Source organism: Brienomyrus brachyistius, chromosome 13 (genome assembly GCF_023856365.1).
Source record: "Brienomyrus brachyistius isolate T26 chromosome 13, BBRACH_0.4, whole genome shotgun sequence".
Lineage (NCBI taxonomy): Eukaryota > Metazoa > Chordata > Actinopteri > Osteoglossiformes > Mormyridae > Brienomyrus > Brienomyrus brachyistius.
This window is the reverse complement of record NC_064545.1, coordinates 24,857,711-24,878,397: the sequence shown is the minus strand read 5'-3', so window position 1 is coordinate 24,878,397 and position 20,687 is coordinate 24,857,711. Positions and strand designations below refer to the sequence as shown.

Here is a 20,687-nt window from a genome sequence, read left to right as displayed (position 1 = left end):
CTGTTCCTTTAAATTCCAGTAAAATCTTATGTGTCTAATCAGGTTAAAATTCAACTTTTGGCAGGGTGTCCATCTCATTATTTTGTACTTTCATCTCAGTCACTCCTCTCAGATGATGCCCCCCCCACACACACAGTCGTACATCACTGGGGTCGGGGGGGTTACAGTGCCACTGGGAACGGCCAGCTCCTGCTGGGCCCCAGTCTGGACGAGCAGCTGTCAGCGGCAGACAGTGATCTGCAGAGGTGGCCTCGTCTCTCAGCGTTTCACTGCACTTCAGTTTCTTCAATTTAACGCCTTACTGAGAGCGCTGCTTAGCTCTGGGGTGGCTGAAGAAAAGGCCTGTGGGAAATTGTAATTTACACAATATTACCAGCATTTTAATTTAATTTAATTATTTATAGTAATTATTAATGATAATATTTATTGAAATATGTTTTTATTTCCTTAATATTCCAATATTATATTTTTCTGGAAATTCTGTTTCCATCCTGTGTATCCTGTGTATTTTTTCTGTCTTTGCACCTTACGTGTCTTTGCACTCGATCCATCATGCACTACATGTATAGCCCTATTAGTCTGTGCTTTATATATCTTCTGCTGAATGCACAAGAGTTTCCCTCTGGAATCAGTGACGGTCCTGATCACCAGAAGTTGCAAAGAGAGAACGAATCCGTCCGGATATTAACGTCGGAGTCAGCACATCTAAAAATCAAATAACAACAGAATTGTCATTTTTAGGTGACCTGTCTCTTTAACATGAAACACAAAAACTGAACTTTCTCCCATCCCAACCATAGAGTATCTTACAGAGCAGTGTACTCAGTGGTGCGTTACTCATGGGTGTTGTTAGGTATGATCATTCAGGGCTATAACGTCGAGTATTTTAAATAATTCCGCATTCGCTGAAATGCATCAGATAATTCACTCCTTAATTTTTACTGAGGGCTTGTAATAATTACAGATAAGGGGCACCGCTAGAAATTTTGGACCCCATGAAAGCATATGATATTGGGCCCCCAACCCAGACCAATCCAGTTATCTTACAAATTTGGAATCACCTTAAGTCCCCCCTCCTTTTACGGCGCCCCTGATTACACACCTGCCAGATTCGGAATGCATTTAGATTACGGACCTCTTTGGCAATTGCTTCAGCTGGGCTACATTATGGCCTCAGGTAAAACTAGTCCCCTCTGAATAGGGCTGTAATATTAATATTCCCACCATTCCGTAAGTGAAATTGAAGGAAATTAGATGTGTGAACTGCACAGCACCTGAGCAGCCCCCCTTCACCTCTTAAGGAGAAATGGGAGATGGTGGAAGGTCACATGGAAGGACGGGGGTGTTTTCCTTGGTGAGACACCCCCAGGCTGACATTGGCTGGGTCACGCAACCCACAAGCACCACCCACTGCCGCATCCCAACATGTGCTTAACCCCGTCACTAAAGAACGAGCCTCTTATATTCCTAACGCTCGTCTCATTAATGGGCGGTCAGTGCTTGGGGGGGATGGGGGGGCGTTTTGGCTTACTGCAGAGTGACAGACATATGCCATGAATGCACAATGAGTGGCTCCCACAGTGCCCCTCCCACCTGCTCCCAGGACAGAGAGGGTACGGGGTTGGGGGGGGGGGGGGGCACATTGTTTCAGACACAAAAGGGCAACTGTGGCTTAGCCCCTGCGCATTGCAGGTGGTCCCTGGGAGAGGAGGCAGGGTGGGGGGATGCTCACCCCCCCCCCCCCCCCACGTGAATTACACCACCGGTTCTTTCAGCTCCAGTGAATCAGCATGAAGAGGATTAATACAGGATGGGGAAATCTGGAATCACTGTATTTATCTGCTCCAAACAGGCAGAAGCTTGTTTTATACAGGCTTTTGTGTAGCGTTACCAAACCCATCAGAATCGGACAATTACTGTAACTACATCCTTGCTGACCCACCTAAATAATGCATCATTTCTGCATGACAATCCATGGACGGTCTGGAGCCAGTGGGCACGAGGCAGAGAACAACCCAGGATGGGGTCCAAACCCATCGCAGGAGACACTCACACACCATTCACTCACATGTAGGGACATGTTATTGGACTGTGGGGGGAAACCAGAGGAAGCCCCATGACGCCAAGGTGAGAACATGCAGACTCCACACACAGAGATAATGGATCACCACTGCCCCACCGGACCACCCTCCATAACACCGTCACACGTGAAATTCTGTTGGTGAAATATTCTACACCACAAATATTCCAGAAATGGAATACCTATGTTGATATTCAGTTACATATAATTATTTCATCTGATTATGACAAGCTAACATAATTAATATTTACATTAAGATTTACTGGTAAATGTCTGATAAATTGTCTCCCCCTAGTGGTAAAAAAATTTAATTCTTCAATGTATTGATGCAAGAGCTGCTGTCATTATCTTCATCTCCATAACTGCTTCTCCTGGTGAGGGTCGCAGTGGTAACGAACAGGTCACCCAGACTCAAGGTCTTTTAGGGGGATCTCATGACATTAATAAAACAGCAAGGAGATACAATTCCTCCGGCGTGTCCTTGGTCTGCCCCAGGGCATTTGCCAAGTGGGATGTGCCTGGAACAGCTCCCTTGGAACAGCTCCCATGGAACAGCTCTCATGGAACAGCTCTCTTGGAACAGCTCCCTTGGAACTGCTCCCATGGAACTGCTCCCATGGAACAGCTCCCTTGGAACAGCTCCCATGGAATAGCTCCCATGGAACAGCTCTCATGGAACAGCTCTCTTGGAACAGCTCCCTTGGAACTGCTCCCATGGAACTGCTCCCTTGGAACTGCTCCCATGGAATAGCTCCCATGGAACAGCTCTCATGGAACAGCTCTCTTGGAACAGCTCCCTTGGAACTGCTCCCATGGAACTGCTCCCATGGAACAGCTCCCTTGGAACAGCTCCCTAGGAACTGCTCCCATGGAACAGCTCCCTTGGAACAGCTCCCTCGGTACAGCTCCCTTGGAACAGCTCCCTTGGAACAGCTCCCATGGAACAGCTCCCTTGGAACAGCTCCCTTGGAACAGCTCCCATGGAACAGCTCCCATGGAACAGCTCCCTTGGAACAGCTCCCTTGGAACAGCTCCCTTGGAAGCCAACCGGTTGGCATCTGTAATAGACACCTGAACCTCCCCAGCAAACTCTTCAGAATCTGAAGGAGTGGCAGATGTATTTCAAGGTCCCTCTGAATGTCTTACCTCACACTGCACATAAGTCTCATTTTAGCTGCTTGTACTGATGACATTTGTTCTGGTCATTTCCCAGATCTCGTAGACATTGGTGAGGATAGAAACGTGGAATCACTGATAGACCATGAGTCTCATCTCACCACGGATCACCTGCTTCACTGACCCTGAACCTGCTAAGTGCTTGCAAACCTTCAGTTGCTGATCTTCCTGCCAGTCTCATGTTTCTTCTCTCTATCACCCATGAAAAAGCACAGCATTTTTGCACAGCATTTTTGCACAAATAACCTTCGCTGCTACTGTCACGCCCGGACAGGCAGCACCCACCAGTATCTCCATGTTAGCTCCGCCCACTTAGGCGGAGTCCACCAGATTGACGCCCTGTCTTAAGTCCTGCACGTCCCTCGGTCTAGTGCGAAGTATCGAGCCATGTTTATGCGCCATACCGAGCGATTACTTGTCTTTCGTCCACCCGTTATTCCGAACCCTCTCCGTTTGCCTTGTGTGTTTACCTTCCCTTCTCCTCTCCCTTTCCCCAGACTCGCTCCCGCACCTGATCCTCTGATCCTGCTGAGACCGGCTCCTCCAGTTCCCCTTTCCCCGTGTTGTCGTGTCCTTAGTGTACACGTAGGACTCACCTCTCGGCTTTGGACCCCTGCCTCCGGACATCGACCACTCTTCTCGACCAGCCCCTTCTGTACCTTAGCCCTAGTGCTCGCATTAAACCTTCCTGTTGCGTGCATGCCTGGATCCTCGCCTCGTTCTTTGGGTCATCGTAACAGCTACCATACAGTAACTTAAATACTGTATCTTTTTTCAGAATGTTACCACCGTTAATTTGCACTGTATGTTGTCTTGTCGTGTCAATCTGCACTGTTATGCTGTCCTGTCTGCACCATGATGCTGCTCTGTCTTTGTCCTGCTCTGTGCTGCACCATGGTCCTGGAGGAATGTTATCTCATCTCTCTATATACTGTGTGCATGGCTGAAATAACAATAAAACCTAAAATGAAATGACGTGACTTGACTTGACTTGACTTGAAAAGACCCAGGGTACATAGACTCACTCACTAAGGGCAGATTATGCGATGAACAATCTACTGATTTCCAAAAGAGGACCTTGGACTCAGATATGGAGATTCTCATACCCATTGTTACACAGTCAATGGTCCTTTTGTTGAATAAAACAACCTTCCATTTGTGATAATATTTGCTCGCCTGGTCTGGCATGTATGCACAGCGACTTTTCACTCATGGTACAAAGAGCAGTGGGAGGAGAGAACGACTCTGTCTTTCATTAGGCTGCAGAGAGCAGAGCAGTCAGGTAACAGTCACCATGGTCGGCACGCTGCTCCTGCTTTGGATCGGATTCTTCCTGCTCTTCTTCCTCTACAGGTCTCAGAGGCCCAGAAACTTCCCCCCAGGTCCACAGCCGATACCAGTCTTTGGGAATCTGCTGCAGTTAACCTTGGATAATCCCGTCGAGGACCTGAAGAAGGTAGAGTTGAGAGGCATTCTTAGCTAATATGCATGTTAACTTTTAATTATACTGCTCAGAATATAAAGTTGTACTGGTTTATGCAGCTACTGAAGATTAAAAACATTGTTGCTGTAAATGAGGATAATTTCCTGATCACTGCTTAGATGCAGATCATTATAAACAATCTGTATGCAGAACCTATATCTAATGCTTGTTCTACTTGTGTGTCAGAGGTTTGGCTTGGTGCCATCAGGCATTTACATCAGGCTCATGATTATTTCACAGTAAAGTTGCCATTAATTGACTGATGCTCTCTGCACCTCTTCTATGCATCTTCAGGCAAGCTGCATGTTTCCATGTATTCTAAAAGAAAAACTCCCCAAGCAAGAATAGAAAGTCTGTAAGAAATGTTTGGAGACCAATTTCTCCCAAATATTATGCCCATATTTGGAAGGTTGTGTGCCATCAGGCATTTAGAACAGCAGCCACCTCTTCTATGCATGTTCAGACAAGCTGAATGTTTCCATGTATTCTAAAAGAAAAACTCCTCCCATCTGGCAGACGCTATCGCAGCATCAGGACTCGATCTTCCAGGCTGCGGGATATCTTTTTCCCACTAGCCATTAGACTCCTGAACACACTTCCCCCCCCACACACACCCAGACTGCTAACAAATTGACTCCTGCACATCTGCACTTTACACACAAACTCTGCTACAAGCATTTTTGCACTTCTGCCACTTATTTGCACATTTTCCATATATAACTATTATGACCTCCTCTACCTCTATCTCCAAGTATAGTATATTTTTTGTATACCTTATATTTATTTACTTTGTTTACCACGTGCCTATTTGTTACATGTCTTTCTCTCTTCTGCACTGAAAAAAAACTGGAGCCACGTCATCTAGTCTCTCTATGTACCTGTACAGTATATAGCAGAGATGACAATAAAGTTTACTTTGACTTTGACTATAAGCTGACTACAAGAAATATTTGGAGACCGATTTCTGCCAAAGAGAATGTTACTTTTTGCACATTCCACATGTTATTCTTTGTATTTTTCCCCAGTCTGTTAATTTCTGTCTATAAAAAATAAAATTGAAATAAAAAAATTAAAATGTTAAGAAATATGCCACATTTACATTTGTGACCTACAGAGGTTCTTTTAAACGCAATCAGCATATATAACAGGGGTGTCCAAATGTTTGCACACAATTATAAAAATATTTTGAATTTATTTTATTCCTTTATCCTCATTTCATTGGTTTCCAGTCATTGGAATCCAACGCCAATGGGTTTGGGATTCTAAATTGCCCTGTGAGTTAGCAGTAGGCGTGTAGCTCTAAGCCCATATTTGGAAGGTGGTGGGTTTGATTTCCAGGCCTCCTGCTAAGGGAGCGTCTAAGATGACCAAGATGGTACAGTTATTCAAGGGGGAATTTCCATTACATGGTTTCCTGAAAATAATATACGTCTGACTCTTTGTCCAGCTATCAGCGCAATATGGGAAGGTGTTTTCTTTATATTTTGGAGGAAGGCCTGCTGTGGTAATCAATGGCCTGCAGGCAATGAAAGAAGCAATGGTCACCAAGTCTGTGGATTTCGCAGGCAGACCCCAAGGTCTCCTGGTCAGTCACGTCACAGAGGGAAAAGGTAACAGGCATGGACAGCCGAATTTCAGAAAAGGACACTCCACTCCGCTTCTAGTGACTGCTGATAATAACATTAGTTCATTTTTGAAGGGGTCGTAATGGCTGACTATGGTCCCAGCTGGAAGGAACACAAACGTTTTGCCCTCATGACCCTCAGGAGCTTTGGTCTGGGGAAAAAGTCAATGGAAGAGAGGATCCTGGATGAGATTTCGTATGTTATTACATGTTTGGACAGAAGTGTTGGTGAGTATGATCTTTTTCATGCCTACCAGCAAATTCATATAAACTCTTCAACTTACAAAGAAATTTGTTCTGTTTACTACATTGGATCTGTGACAATGTATGTTCATCTGTGAAGCCATCCTTGGGCCCAGCAGTGAATCATGTAATGTACACAGAACATGCCACGTGATCTGTGAACGGCACAAAATGAAGAATCAGTAAATCACGTTGTTGTCTTTGGCAGGACGGTCCATGAGCCCACAGACTCTATTCCACAAAGCTGCTGCCAACATAATCTGTTCCATCATTTTTGGAATTCGATATGATCATGACGACAAATATCTTGAGGATATGCTTCATAGGTTCACAGAGACTGCCAAAATTTTCAATGGACCATGGGCTATGGTAACCATACAGAATTACCTCATTCTCCACAGTTCAATTTGTCTCAATTTCAAGAAATGATATGCATCTTTCATACAAATGACCTTTTCAATTTCACTGTTTCAACCACAGATCTACGATACTCTGCCCCTGGTCCGCAGCTTCCCACTGCCTTTCCAAAAGGCTTTTCAGAACGCTGCTGTGTTGAAGAAGATGGCTGCAGACATGATCACTCAACACAAAAGCACACGTGAGCCTGGAGAGCCACGGGATTTAATTGACTGCTATTTGGATGAAATAGAAAAGGTTCTCAGATTAGTTAGTTATATGCTGGCACATAATTTATCACTTTTTTAATTTCCTTAGAATTTCACCCAACAGAGGGTTTGATTGCATTACTAACAGTAAGAGTTCAATTGTAACCATATCGCTGTAATACAACCTCCAAGCAAAACGTCTTAGCGTCACTGTCCCTCTCTCTAAATGAATTGCACTCTCGTACATTGAGAGAATAAGTTCTTTACACTTTTGCACAACAAGGCTTAAAGATCCACACCTCCAAGTTAAGGAGTCATTCAAAAATACAAACTTGCTGGTGATAACAAGGATTCACTTAATTTTAGCATTCTCCATGGCATATTTGTTCTCTTCTCAGAGAGGTGACAAAGACTCTCCTTTCTTTGAAGACCAATTAATAATCTACATTCTGGACATCTACTTTGCTGGGACAGACACCACCTCCAACACTATGCTGTTTGCTTTGCTCTACCTTATGACCAACCCAGACGTTCAGGGTAAATAAGCAGATGTGAATTTCCTAATACCTTTTTATTTGTGTCATGAAACTTCCGATTTGGTGTCACTCCTGTCGCACACCTGTATGTCTGCTTGTATTTACCAGCAAACTGTCAGCAGGAGATTGATACTGTACTTGGGGAAAAAACCACTGTGTCTTTTGAGGACAGACACAAGATGCCCTACATACAGGCCACGATCCACGAAGCTCAGCGTCTCTCCAACGTGGTTCCCCTCAGTATCTTTCATTCTACTACTAAAGACACCCAGCTTATGGGCTACAACATCCCTAAGGTGAGGCTCCATGCACATTAACAATCCATAGGCACATTTCCCAACAGCACTGTTGTTATCAACTAGGAGAGTCACCAGCAACAACGTTAGCAACTAACATAGTTGGAACCATGGTGCTGAAACATAGCCCGTATTCGGAAACATAGCCCATATTGGGAAACAGAGCCCATATTGGGAAACATAGCCCATAGTGGGAAACATGCCCCATATTGGGAAACATAGCCCGTATTGGGAAACATAGCCCTTATTGGGAAACATAGCCCATATTGGGAAACATAGCCCGTATTGGGAAACATAGCCCATATTGGGAAACATAGCCCATATTGGGAAACATAGCCCTTATTGGGAAACATAGCCCATATTGGGAAACATAGCCCTTATTGGGAAACATAGCCCATATTGGGAAACATAGCCCTTATTGGGAAACATAGCCCATATTGGGAAACATAGCCCATATTGGGAAACATAGCCCATAGTGGGAAACATAGCCCGTATTGGGAAACATAGCCCATATTGGGAAACATAGCCCTTATTGGGAAACATAGCCCATATTGGGAAACATAGCCCATATTGGGAAACATAGCCCTTATTGGGAAACATAGCCCATATTGGGAAACATAGCCCTTATTGGGAAACATAGCCCATATTGGGAAACATAGCCCATATTGGGAAACATAGCCCATAGTGGGAAACATAGCCCGTATTGGGAAACATAGCTCGTATTGGGAAACATAGCCCATATTGGGAAACATAGCCCATATTGGGAAACATAGCCCATATTGGGAAACATAGCCCATATTGGGAAACATAGCCCTTATTGGGAAACATAGCCCGTATTGGGAAACATAGCTCGTATTGGGAAACATAGCCCATATTGGGAAACATAGCCCTTATTGGGAAACATAGCCCATATTGGGAAACATAGCTCGTATTGGGAAACATAGCCCATATTGGGAAACATAGCCCATATTGGGAAACATAGCCCATATTGGGAAACATAGCCCATATTGGGAAACATAGCCCTTATTGGGAAACATAGCCCATATTGGGAAACATAGCCCATATTGGGAAACATAGCCCATATTGGGAAACATAGCCCATATTGGGAAACATAGCCCTTATTGATTTGTCGATTGTCTTTGACTGCTGTTTGAACCTTCATTCCTCCTCTGGGATTAATAAAGTTCATCCATCTACATCTGCCTCTGATAGAATTAACCGAAACACCTTGTCCTCTGCATTCACCCTGTCTCTCATCTTCTGGACCTGCTGCAGGGGACCCTCATTATTCAGAACCTTTCCACTGTCCTGCATGACGAGGGCCACTGGAAATTCCCCCATGACTTTAATCCCACCAACTTCCTGAATGAGCAGGGCGAGTTCGTGAAGCCTGACGCCTTCATGCCCTTCTCCATGGGTAAGAATTTTTAATAATGCCCTGAATTCAGGTGAAGTATGTAGTTCAACAGTGATGTGTTCATCCAGAAAACCGTGATGGTTTTATACCCAGAAATGCTTCAGGTTCCTGGCCTAATGGAGGTGTGTATGATTTTTTGACAGGGCCTCGTGTTTGCCTGGGAGAAAACCTGGCCCGCATGGAGCTGTTCCTCCTTTTGGTGAATCTGCTACGCCGTTACCAGTTTGTTTGGCCTGAGGATGCCGGGGTGCCGGACCTCAGCCCTGTGTGGGGTGTGACGCTGTCACCAAAACCATACAAACTGGGGGTCAGGCTCAGGGGAGACAAGACAGGTTGAAGACGTCATGGAAGCCAATGACTACATACCAAGCCTGACTCATCACAATAAAACAAGTGTGTTGTATTCGACAAATCGTGTTTACATTTAGAAGAAATGAAAAATGACCAGAATAGACTAATACTCAGTTCAAGAGAAAGTCAAAAACGATACAAAATATTCTTACGTATCAGCATCTTTTGTCTTAAATGTTGTATTTGAAGCAGTAAACTTTGTGAAAATAAATACTTGTGTCATTCGTAAAGCTTTTGGCCACGACTGTATGTCACGTGTAAGAGCCACGTGGTTTGTGAAAGTGAGTTTTGTCACCCATCTACATTGCACCCGACCCCCAAGGCTCCCCCCACACATGGTGGGCCCACATGAGGACAGACCAATGTTATTCCTTCGGTCTATGCATGATCCAGCCCATGGGTAGAGGCCTGGCCACCAGGCACTTGCCTTCACGTTCCTGCCCAAGGCCTGGCTCCAGGGCGAGGCCCCGGTCTCTCGGATCCAGGCAGGGGAACATGGTCCGTTGTATTATCAGTCATCATGGGGGGGCCCTGAATCACACTTAGTCTGGCTGCTCACTTAGGACCAAACTGCCTTGAGAGACGCTACCAGTGGCAATTGCACCTGACACGCAAACTCATCCACCACGAAAATGTGGAGATTCACATAAGTACGCATAAGTCTCCAGTATAAAAATATGCCGGATCACTGATTAGCTTTTAAGTAGCAATTAACCAAACTATAGGAAGAATACAAATCTGAGGACATCTAGTTTGTATCAATTTTATTGTGTGGAGACTTAAGAAAAGTCAGCAGCAGTCTAGTGCACATCACATTCTGCAGTACTAATTTTTCCTTTCTTCAGTGTAAAGTACGGTAACCATTTCCACACAGCTGACGTAACTGATACCGCAGAGCAGCTAGCCATCATGTGACCCTCTCGTCTGGTTTTGGTATGTCGCACTAAGGCTACAAGCATTTTCACGATTTTCAGGCTAGACCCAGACCATGGAGAGAGAGGGTTACAGTCACGAGGTTCATGTACGCCTGTCTAATTCTCCTATGAGCAGATACACCGAATGAGTCATTAAATTGTGAATATTAAAATATTAAACCATCTGTGTGTATTTATAAACTGCCTTTACATCTACTGCATATATGTTAATGTCAATTTGGCATGTGGGGTGAGCATGTAATTAGTTTACCAGTGTTTTCTGTAGGAAAAACAGTGGTGACTCTCCCACAGAGGCCCATAGTAAAAAATGGCGGAAGAATTTCTGGCCAACTTCCGGGTCATGGGGACGATGAATAGTTCCAAACATTGACCTTCACGACAGAGAATCGCGTGCAGTTCCATTGCTTACCAATCACTTTAAGCGGTATGTTGATAGAATAGATTTTGGAAACATTCAATGCCTTAGCTGTTATTAATATAGTAAATACTGTTATTCTTAATATGTGCTCAGCATGAACTGTTAATGATTATCTTAATGAATAGTTATCAGGTATCTTAGCAGCTACAGAGGCTACCGTTCCCATTTCACTGCTGAGCTTATTCGTCACTGTACTTGGGTCACATGATTCCCATCAGTGTAAATTTACTATCAAATTTATGGCGAAAAAGCTTAAAGTTATTTTGTGGTCATTCATTTTTCCAAAACGTTAAGTGTTTTTCGCCAAGGTCTTTTGTGTTTTTACGTGCTTTTTTAACGGCTGCATTTGTGTACCATGCTTATACTGTATTTCTCATTATTAATTTGGTCTCCAGTCTGAATTCCTTCTAATACCACTAAAATACCAACTAAAAACTTATGTTTGTCCATATCAGTAAATACCTGTACTGGACTGTGGGGGGAATCCTGAGGACCCAGAGGAAGCCCCATGACGCCAAGGTGAGAACATGCAGACTCCACACACACAGAGAGATAATGGATCACCACTGCCCCACCGGACCACCCTCCATAACACCGTCTCACATCAAATGTTTCAGAAATGGAATGTCTATATTCATCTTCACTTACATATAATTATTTTATCTGATTATGACAAGATAACATAATTAGTATTTATATTAAGATTTACGGATAAATATGGCATGCATTATAAAAGGAACTGATTGGGAGTGTTTCCCCCTAGTGGTAAAAAGAATCACTGCAGTGTTGTCATTTCTAAAGCGGTCAATTCAATCTAAAAATTAAAAAACGACCTTTGGAAATATTTTTTTTGCAAAAGCTGCTATTATTTTCATCATCTCCATAACTGCTTGTGACATTCATAAAACAGCAAGGAGATACAATTCCTGTGGCGTGTCCTGGGTCTCCCTTGGAACAGCTCCCTTGGAACAGCTCCCTTGGTACAGCTCCCTTGGAACAGCTCCCTTGGAACAGCTCCCATGGAACAGCTCCCTTGGAACAGCTCCCATGGAACAGCTCCCTTGGAACAGCTCCCATGGAACAGCTCCCTTGGAACAGCTCCCTTGGTACAGCTCCCTTGGAACAGCTCCCTTGGAACAGCTCCCATGGAACAGCTCCCTTGGAACAGCTCCCATGGAACAGCTCCCTTGGAACAGCTCCCATGGAACAGCTCCCATGGAACAGCTCCCTTGGAACAGCTCCCTTGGAACAGCTCCCTTGGAAGCCAACCGGTTGGCATCTGTAATAGACACCTGAACCTCCCCAGCAAACTCTTCAGAATCTGAAGGAGTGGCAGATGTATTTCAAGGTCCCTCTGAATGTCTTACCTCACACTGCACATAAGTCTCATTTTAGCTGCTTGTACTGATGACATTTGTTCTGGTCATTTCCCAGATCTCGTAGACATTGGTGAGGATAGAGACGTGGAATCACTGATAGACCATGAGTCTCATCTCACCACGGATCACCTGCTTCACTGACCCTGAACCTGCTAAGTGCTTGCAAACCTTCAGTTGCTGATCTTCCTGCCAGTCTCATGTTTCTTCTCTCTATCACCCATGAAAAAGACCCAGGGTACATAGACTCGCTCACTAAGGGCAGATTATGCGATGAACAATCTACTGATTTCCAAAAGAGGACCTTGGCCTCAGATTTGGAGATTCTCATACCCACTGTTACACAGTCAATTGTCCTTTTGTTGGATAAAACAACCTTCCATTTGCAATAATATGTGCTTGCCTGGTCTGGCATGTATGCACAGCAACCTTTCACTCATGGTACAAAGGGCAGTGGGAGGAGAGAATGACTCTGTCTTTCATTAGGCTGCAGAGAGCAGTCAGGTAACAGTCACCATGGTCGGCACGCTGCTCTTGCTTTGGATCGGATTCTTCCTGCTCTTCTTCCTCTACAGGTCTCAGAGGCCCAGAAACTTCCCCCCAGGTCCACAGCCGATACCAATCTTTGGGAATCTGCTGCAGTTAACCTTGGATAATCCCATCGAGGACCTGAAGAAGGTAGAGTTGAGAGGCATTCTTAGCTAATGTGCAACTAATATGCATGTTAACTTAATTAAACTGCTCAGAATATAAAGTTGCACTGGTTTAATCACGTATTAAAATGAGAAATATGCCATGTTTTCATTTAAGACCTACAGAGGTTTTTTTAAATACAATGAGCATTTTTAAGTATACAATTACACAAATATTTTGAGTTTATTTTATTCCTTTATCCAAATTTCATTTGTTTCCAGTCAATGGAATCCAACGCCGATGGGCTTGGAATTCTAGCAGTAGGCGTGTAACTCTGTGCCCATATTTGAAAGGTTGTGGGTTTGATTTCCAGGCCTCCTGCTAAGCGAGCGTCTAAGATGACCAAGATGGTACAGTTATTCAAGGGGGAATTTCCATTACATGGTTTCCTGAAAATAATATACGTCTGACTCTTTGTCCAGCTATCAGCGCAATATGGGAAGGTGTTTTCTTTATATTTTGGAGGAAGGCCTGCTGTGGTAATCAATGGCCTGCAGGCAATGAAAGAAGCAATGGTCACCAAGTCTGTGGATTTCGCAGGCAGACCCCAAGGTCTCCTGGTCAGTCACGTCACCGAGGGAAAAGGTAACAGGCATGGACAGCTGAATTTCAGAAAAGGACACTCCACTCCGCTTCTAGTGACTGCTGATAATAACATTAGTTCATTTTTGTAGGTGTCATACTGGCTGACTATGGTCCCAGCTGGAGGGAACACAGACGTTTTGCCCTCATGACCCTCAGGAACTTTGGTCTGGGGAAAAAGTCAATGGAAGAGAGGATCCTGGATGAGATTTCGTATGTTATTACATGTTTGGACAGAAGTGTTGGTGAGTATGATCTTTTTCATGCCTACCAGCAAATTCATATAAACTCTTCAACTTATAAAGAAATTTGTTCTGTCCACTACATTTGATCTGTGACAATGTATGTTCATCTGTGAAGCCATCCTTGGGCCCAGCAGTGAATCATGTAATGTACACAGAACATGCCACGTGATCTGTGAACGGCACAAAATGAAGAATCAGTAAATCACGTTGTTGTCTTTGGCAGGACGGTCCATGAGCCCACAGACTCTATTCCACAAAGCTGCTTCCAACATAATCTGTTCCATCATTTTTGGAATTCGATATGATCATGACGACAAATATCTTCAGGATATGATTCGTATGTTGACAGAGAATGCCAAGATTTTCAATGGACCATGGGCTATGGTAACCATACAGAATTACCTCATTCTCAATAGCCCAATTTGTCTGTTTCAACACATGAATCTTTCATACAAATCACCTTTTCAATTTCACTGTTTCAACCACAGATCTACGATGCTCTGCCCCTGGTCCGCAGCTTCCCACTGCCTTTCCAAAAGGCTTTTCAGAACACTGCTGTGTTGAAGAAGATGGCTGCAGACATGATCACTCAACACAAAAGCACACGTGACCCTGGAGAGCCACGGGATTTAGTTGACTGCTATTTGGATGAAATCGAAAAGGTTCTCAGATTAGTTAGTTATAGGTTGGCACATAATTTATCACTTTTTTAAGTTCCTTAGAATTTCACCCAACAGAGGGTTTGATTGCATTACTAACAGTAAGAATTCAATTGTAACCATATCGCTGTCATACAACCTCCAAGCAAAACGTCTTAGTGTCACTGTCCCTCTCTCTAAATGAATTGCACTCTCGTACATTGAGAGAATAAATTCTTTACACTTTAGCGCAACAAGGCTTAAAGATCCACACCTCCAAATTGAGTCATTCAAAAATACAAACTTGCTGGTGATAACAAGGATTCACTTAATTTTAGCATCCTCCATGGCATATTTGTTCTCTTCTCAGAGAGCTGACAAAGACTCTCCTTTCTGTGAAGACCAATTAATAATCTACATTCTGGACATCTACATCGCTGGGACAGACACCACCTCCAACACTATGCTGTTTGCTTTGCTCTACCTTATGACCAACCCAGACGTTCAGGGTAAATAAGCAGATGTGAATTTCCTAATACCTCTTTATTTGTGTCATGACAGATTTAAGAAATAAGAGAGAGATCTGGTGTCACTCCTGTCGCACACCTGTATGTCTGCTTGTATTTACCAGCAAGCTGTCAGCAGGAGATTGATACTGTACTTGGGGAAAAAACCACTGTGTCTTATGAGGACAGACACAAGATGCCCTACATACAGGCCACGATCCACGAAGCTCAGCGTCTGGCCAACATGGCACCTTTCAGTGTCTTTCATTCTACTACCAAAGACACCCAGCTTATGGGCTACAACATCCCTAAGGTGAGGCTTCATGCACATTAACAATCCATGGGCACATTTCCCAACAGCACTGTTGTTATCAACTAGGAGAGTCACCAGCAACAACGTTAGCAACTAACATAGCTGGATCCATGAAATTGAATGGTTCCAACTATGTATGTTGCTAACAGCAGCTTTTTGGAAACATAGCCCATATTGGGAAACATAGCCCATAGTGGGAAACATAGCCCATAGTGGGAAACATAGCCCATATTGATTTGTCGATTATCTTTGACTGCTTTTTGAACCTTCATTCCTCCTCTGGGATTAATAAAGTTCATCCATCTACATCTGCCTTTGATAGAATTAACCGAAACACCTTGTCCTCTGCATTCACCCTGTCTCTCATCTTCTGGACCTGCTGCAGGGGACCCTCATTATTCAGAACCTTTCCACTGTCCTGCATGACGAGGGCCACTGGAAGTTCCCCCACGACTTTAATCCCGCCAACTTCCTGAATGAGCAGGGCGAGTTCGTGAAGCCTGACGCCTTCATGCCCTTCTCCGTGGGTAAGAATTTTTAATAATGCCCTGAATTCAGGTGAAGTATGTAGTTCAACAGTGATGTGTTCATCCAGAAAACCGTGATGGTTTTATACCCAGAAATGCTTCAGGTTCCTGGCCTAATGGAGGTATGTATGACTTTTTGACAGGGCCTCGTGTTTGCCTGGGGGAAAGCCTGGCCCGCATGGAGCTGTTCCTCTTTTTGGTGACTCTGTTACGCCGTTACCAGTTTGTTTGGCCTGAGGATGCCGGGGTGCCGGACCTCAGCCCTGTGTGGGGTGTGACGCTGTCACCAAAACCCTACAAACTGGGGGTCAGGCTCAGGGGAGACAAGACAGGTTGAAGACGTCATGGAAGCCAATGACTACATACCAAGCCTCACTCATCACAATAAAACTAGTGTGTTGTATTCGACAAATCTTTGTGTTTATATTTAGAAGAAATGAAAAATGACCAGAATAGACTAATACTCAGTTCAAGAGAAAGTCAAAAACGATACAAAATCTTCTTACGTATCAGCATCTTTTGTCTTAAATGTTGTATTTGAAGCAGTAAACTTTGTGAAAATCAATACTTGTGTCATTCGTAAAGCTTTTGGCCACGACTGTATGTCACGTGTAAGAGCCACGTGGTTTGTGAAAGTGAGTTTTGTCACCCATCTACATTGCACCCGACCCCCAAGGCTCCCCCCACACATGGTGGGCCCACATGAGGACAGACCAATGTCATTCCTTCGGTCTATGCATGATCCAGCCCCATGGGTAGAGGCCTGGCCACCAGGCACTTGCCTTCACGTTCCTGCCCAAGGCCTGGCTCCAGGGCGAGGCTTCGGTCTCTTGGATCCAGGCAGGGGAACATGGTCCGTTGTATTATCAGTCATCATGGGGGGGCCCTGAATCACATTTAGTCTGGCTGCTCACTTAGGACCAAACTGCCTTGAGAGACGCTACCAGTGGCAATTGCACCTGACACGCAAACTCATCCACCACACAAATGTGGAGATTCACATAAGTACGCTTAAGTCTCCAGTATAAAAATATGCCGGATCACCGATTAGCTTTTAAGTAGCAATTAACCAAACTATAGGAAGAATACAAATCTGAGGACATCTAGTTTGTATCAATTTTATTGTGTGGAGACTTAAGAAAAGTCAGCAGCAGTCTAGTGCACATCACATTCTGCAGTACTAATTTTTCCTTTCTTCAGCGTAAAGTACGGTAACCATTTCCACACAGCTGATGTAACTGATACCGCAGAGCAGCTAGCCGTCATGTGACCCTCTCGTCTGGTTTTGGTATGTCGCACTAAGGCTACAAGCATTTTCACGATTTTCAGGCTAGACCCAGACCATGGAGAGAGAGGGTTACAGTCACGAGGTTCATGTACGCCTGTCTAATTCTCCTATGAGCAGATACACCGAATGAGTCATTAAATTGTGAATATTAAAATATTAAACCATCTGTGTGTATTTATAAACTGCCTTTACATCTACTGCATATATGTTAATGTCAATTTGGCATGTGGGGTGAGCATGTAATTAGTTTACCAGTGTTTTCTGTAGGAAAAACAGTGGTGACTCTCCCACAGAGGCCCATAGTAAAAAATGGCGGAAGAATTTCTGGCCAACTTCCGGGTCATGGGGACGGTGAATAGTTCCAAACATTGACCTTCACGACAGAGAATCGCGTGCAGTTCCATTGCTTACCAATCACTTTAAGCGGTATGTTGATAGAATAGATTTTGGAAACATTCAATGCCTTAGCTGTTATTAATATAGTAAATACTGTTATTCTTAATATGTGCTCAGCATGAACTGTTAATGTTTATCTTAATGAATAGTTATCAGGTATCTTAGCAGCTACAGAGGCTACCGTTCCCATTTCACTGCTGAGCTTATTCGTCACTGTACTTGGGTCACATGGTTCCCATCAGTGTAAATTTACTATCAAATTTATGGCGAAAAAAGCTTAAAGTTATTTTGTGGTCATTTATTTTTCCAAAACGTAAAGTGTTTTTCGCCAAGGTCTTTTGTGTTTTTACGTGCGTTTTTAACGGCTGCATTTGTGTACAGTGCTTATATTTCTCATTATTAATTTGGTCTCCAGTCTGAATTCCTTCTAGTACCACTAAAATACCAACTAAAAACTTATGTTTGTCCATATCAGTAAATACCTGTACTGGACTGTGGGGGGAATCCTGAGGACCCAGAGGAAGCCCCATGACGCCAAGGTGAGAACATGCAGACTCCACACACACAGAGAGATAATGGATCACCACTGCCCCACCGGACCACCCTCCATAACACCGTCTCACATCAAATGTTTCAGAAATGGAATGTGTCATGCCCGGCTCGTCCGCTCCTCGTGTGTGCCACGCCCCCTGATTACCCACGTGTGCTTCCCTGATCGTCTCCTGCTGTGTCCGTTTCCTTTGATTAGTCTTTATGTATTTAAGTCCTGGTCTGACCTGTTCCCCTTGTCCGTCATTGTAGTTAGTTGTGGATTCAATGTGGTCTGGTGTTGGTATCCTGCTTGTTCCTAGTTTCCCTAATAAACCCCGAGTTTTGCCCCGATTTCGCCTTGCCTGCCTATTCCATACCAGCCTACCCTCACGATCGCCACTCAGCACGCCCGCGATCGTGACAGAATGTCTATATTCATCTTCACATACATATAATTATTTCATCTGATTATGACAAGATAACATAATTAGTATTTACATTAAGATTTACTGATAAATATGGCTTGCATTATAAAAGGAACTGATTGGGATTGTTTCCCCCTAGTGGTAAAAAGAATCACTGCAGTTTTGTCATTTCTAAAGCGGTCAATCCAATCTAAAAATTAATAAACGACTTTCGGTAATATTTTTTTTTTGCAAAAGCTGCTATTATTATCGTCATCTCCATAACTGCTTGTGACATTCATAAAACAGCAAGGAGATACAATTCCTCTGGCGTGTCCTGGGTCTCCCTTGGAACAGCTCCAATGGAACAGCTCCCATGGAACAGCTCCCTTGGAACAGCTCTAATGGAACAGCTCCCATGGAACAGCTCCCTTGGAACAGCTCCAATGGAACAGCTCCCATGGAACAGCTCCCATGGAACAGTTCCCTTGGAACAGCTCCAATGGAACAGCTCCCATGGAACAGCTCCTTTGGAACAGCTCCCATGGAACAGCTCCCATGGAACAGCTCCCTTGGAACAGCTCCCTTGGAACAGCTCCCTTGGAAGCCAACCGGTTGGCATCTGTAATAGACACCTGAACCTCCCCAGCAAACTCTTCAGAATCTGAAGGAGTGGCAGATGTATTTCAAGGTCCCTCTGAATGTCTTACCTCACACTGCACATAAGTCTCATTTTAGCTGCTTGTACTGATGACATTTGTTCTGGTCATTTCCCAGATCTCGTAGACATTGGTGAGGATAGAGACGTGGAATCACTGATAGACCATGAGTCTCATCTCACCACGGATCACCCGCTTCACTGACCCTGAACCTGCTAAGTGCTTGCAAACCTTCAGTTGCTGATCTTCCTGCCAGTCTCATGTTTCTTCTCTCTATCATCCATGAAAAAGACCCAGGGTACATAGACTCGCTCACTAAGGGCAGATTATGCGATGAACAATCTACTGATTTCCAAAAGAGGACCTTGGCCTCAGATTTGGAGATTCTCATACCCACTGTTACACAGTCAATTGTCCTTTTGTTGGATAAAACAACCTTCCATTTGCAATAATATGTGCTTGTCTGGTCTTGCATGTATGCACAGCGACTTTTCACTCATGGTACAAAGGGCAGTGGGAGGAGAGAATGACTCTGTCTTTCATTAGGCTGCAGAGAGCAGAGCAGTCAGGTAACAGTCACCATGGTCGGCACGCTGCTCCTGCTTTGGATCGGATTCTTCCTGTTCTTCTTCCTCTACAGGTCTCAGAGGCCCAGAAACTTCCCCCCAGGTCCACAGCCGATACCAGTCTTTGGGAATCTGCTGCAGTTAACCTTGGATAATCCCATGGAGGACCTGAAGAAGGTAGAGTTGAGAGGCATTCTTAGCTAATGTGCAACTAATATGCATGTTAACTTAATTAAACTGCTCAGAATATAAAGTTGCACTGGTTTAATCACGTATTAAAATGAGAAATATGCCATGTTTTCATTTATGACCTACAGAGGTTTTTTTAAATACAATGAGCATTTTTAAGTATACAATTACACAAATATTTTGAGTTTATTTTATTCCTTTATCCTAATTTCATTTGTTTCCAGTCAAAGGAATCCAACGCCGATGGGCTTGGGATTCTAGCAGTAGGCATGTAGCTCTATGCCCATATTTGAAAGGTTGTGGGTTTGATTTCCAGGCCTCCTGCTAAGCGAGCGTCTAAGATGACCAAGATGGTACAGTTATTCAAGGGGGAATTTCCATTACATGGTTTCCTGAAAATAATATACGTCTGACTCTTTGTCCAGCTATCAGCGCAATATGGGAAGGTGTTTTCTTTATATTTTGGAGGAAGGCCTGCTGTGGTAATCAATGGCCTGCAGGCAATGAAAGAAGCAATGGTCACCAAGTCTGTGGATTTCGCAGGCAGACCCCAAGGTCTCCTGGTCAGTCACGTCACCGAGGGAAAAGGTAACAGGCATGGTCAACCGAA

The 20,687-nt window shown here is 44.1% G+C and overlaps 2 protein-coding genes across 8 annotated transcripts in view; both read left to right on the top strand.

The window, feature by feature from the left end:
• The first annotated feature begins 4,289 nt into the window (after positions 1–4,289).
• Positions 4,290–16,609, top strand: LOC125706789 (cytochrome P450 2F2-like). Of its 4 annotated transcripts, none has more exons than XM_048973620.1 (10): positions 4,290–4,638; positions 13,145–13,218; positions 13,656–13,818; positions 13,908–14,060; positions 14,284–14,444; positions 14,549–14,722; positions 15,069–15,207; positions 15,330–15,517; positions 15,903–16,044; positions 16,188–16,609. In XM_048973620.1, the coding sequence occupies exons 1-10, from the start codon at positions 4,443–4,445 to the stop codon at positions 16,379–16,381; spliced, it is 1,584 nt and encodes a 527-aa protein (XP_048829577.1). In that variant the 5' UTR covers positions 4,290–4,442; the 3' UTR covers positions 16,382–16,609. The 4 variants fall into 4 exon arrangements, with proteins under 4 accessions (XP_048829577.1, XP_048829578.1, XP_048829576.1 ...); XM_048973621.1 differs by lacking the exons at positions 13,145–13,218; positions 13,656–13,818; positions 13,908–14,060; ... (3 more) ...; positions 15,330–15,517; positions 15,903–16,044 and adding exons at positions 6,187–6,349; positions 6,439–6,591; positions 6,815–6,975; ... (3 more) ...; positions 9,319–9,460; positions 9,604–9,716 and having other exon boundaries at positions 4,316–4,712; positions 16,301–16,609; XM_048973619.1 differs by lacking the exons at positions 13,145–13,218; positions 13,656–13,818; positions 13,908–14,060; ... (4 more) ...; positions 15,903–16,044; positions 16,188–16,609 and adding exons at positions 6,187–6,349; positions 6,439–6,591; positions 6,815–6,975; ... (3 more) ...; positions 9,319–9,460; positions 9,604–10,041 and having other exon boundaries at positions 4,318–4,712.
• The window catches only part of LOC125706791 (cytochrome P450 2D3-like), a 41,192-nt gene continuing 25,027 nt past the window's right edge, over positions 4,523–20,687 (top strand). For 2 of the 4 annotated variants that reach the window (XM_048973624.1, XM_048973623.1), the window contains exons 1-2: positions 19,869–20,065; positions 20,503–20,665. In XM_048973624.1, coding sequence (XP_048829581.1) covers positions 19,904–20,065; positions 20,503–20,665 — 325 coding nt within the window. In that variant the 5' untranslated portion in view covers positions 19,869–19,903. Of the gene's footprint in view, positions 4,539–19,868; positions 20,066–20,502; positions 20,666–20,687 lie in introns of those variants that run through there. The other 2 variants (XM_048973628.1, XM_048973627.1) reach the window with 2 other exon arrangements.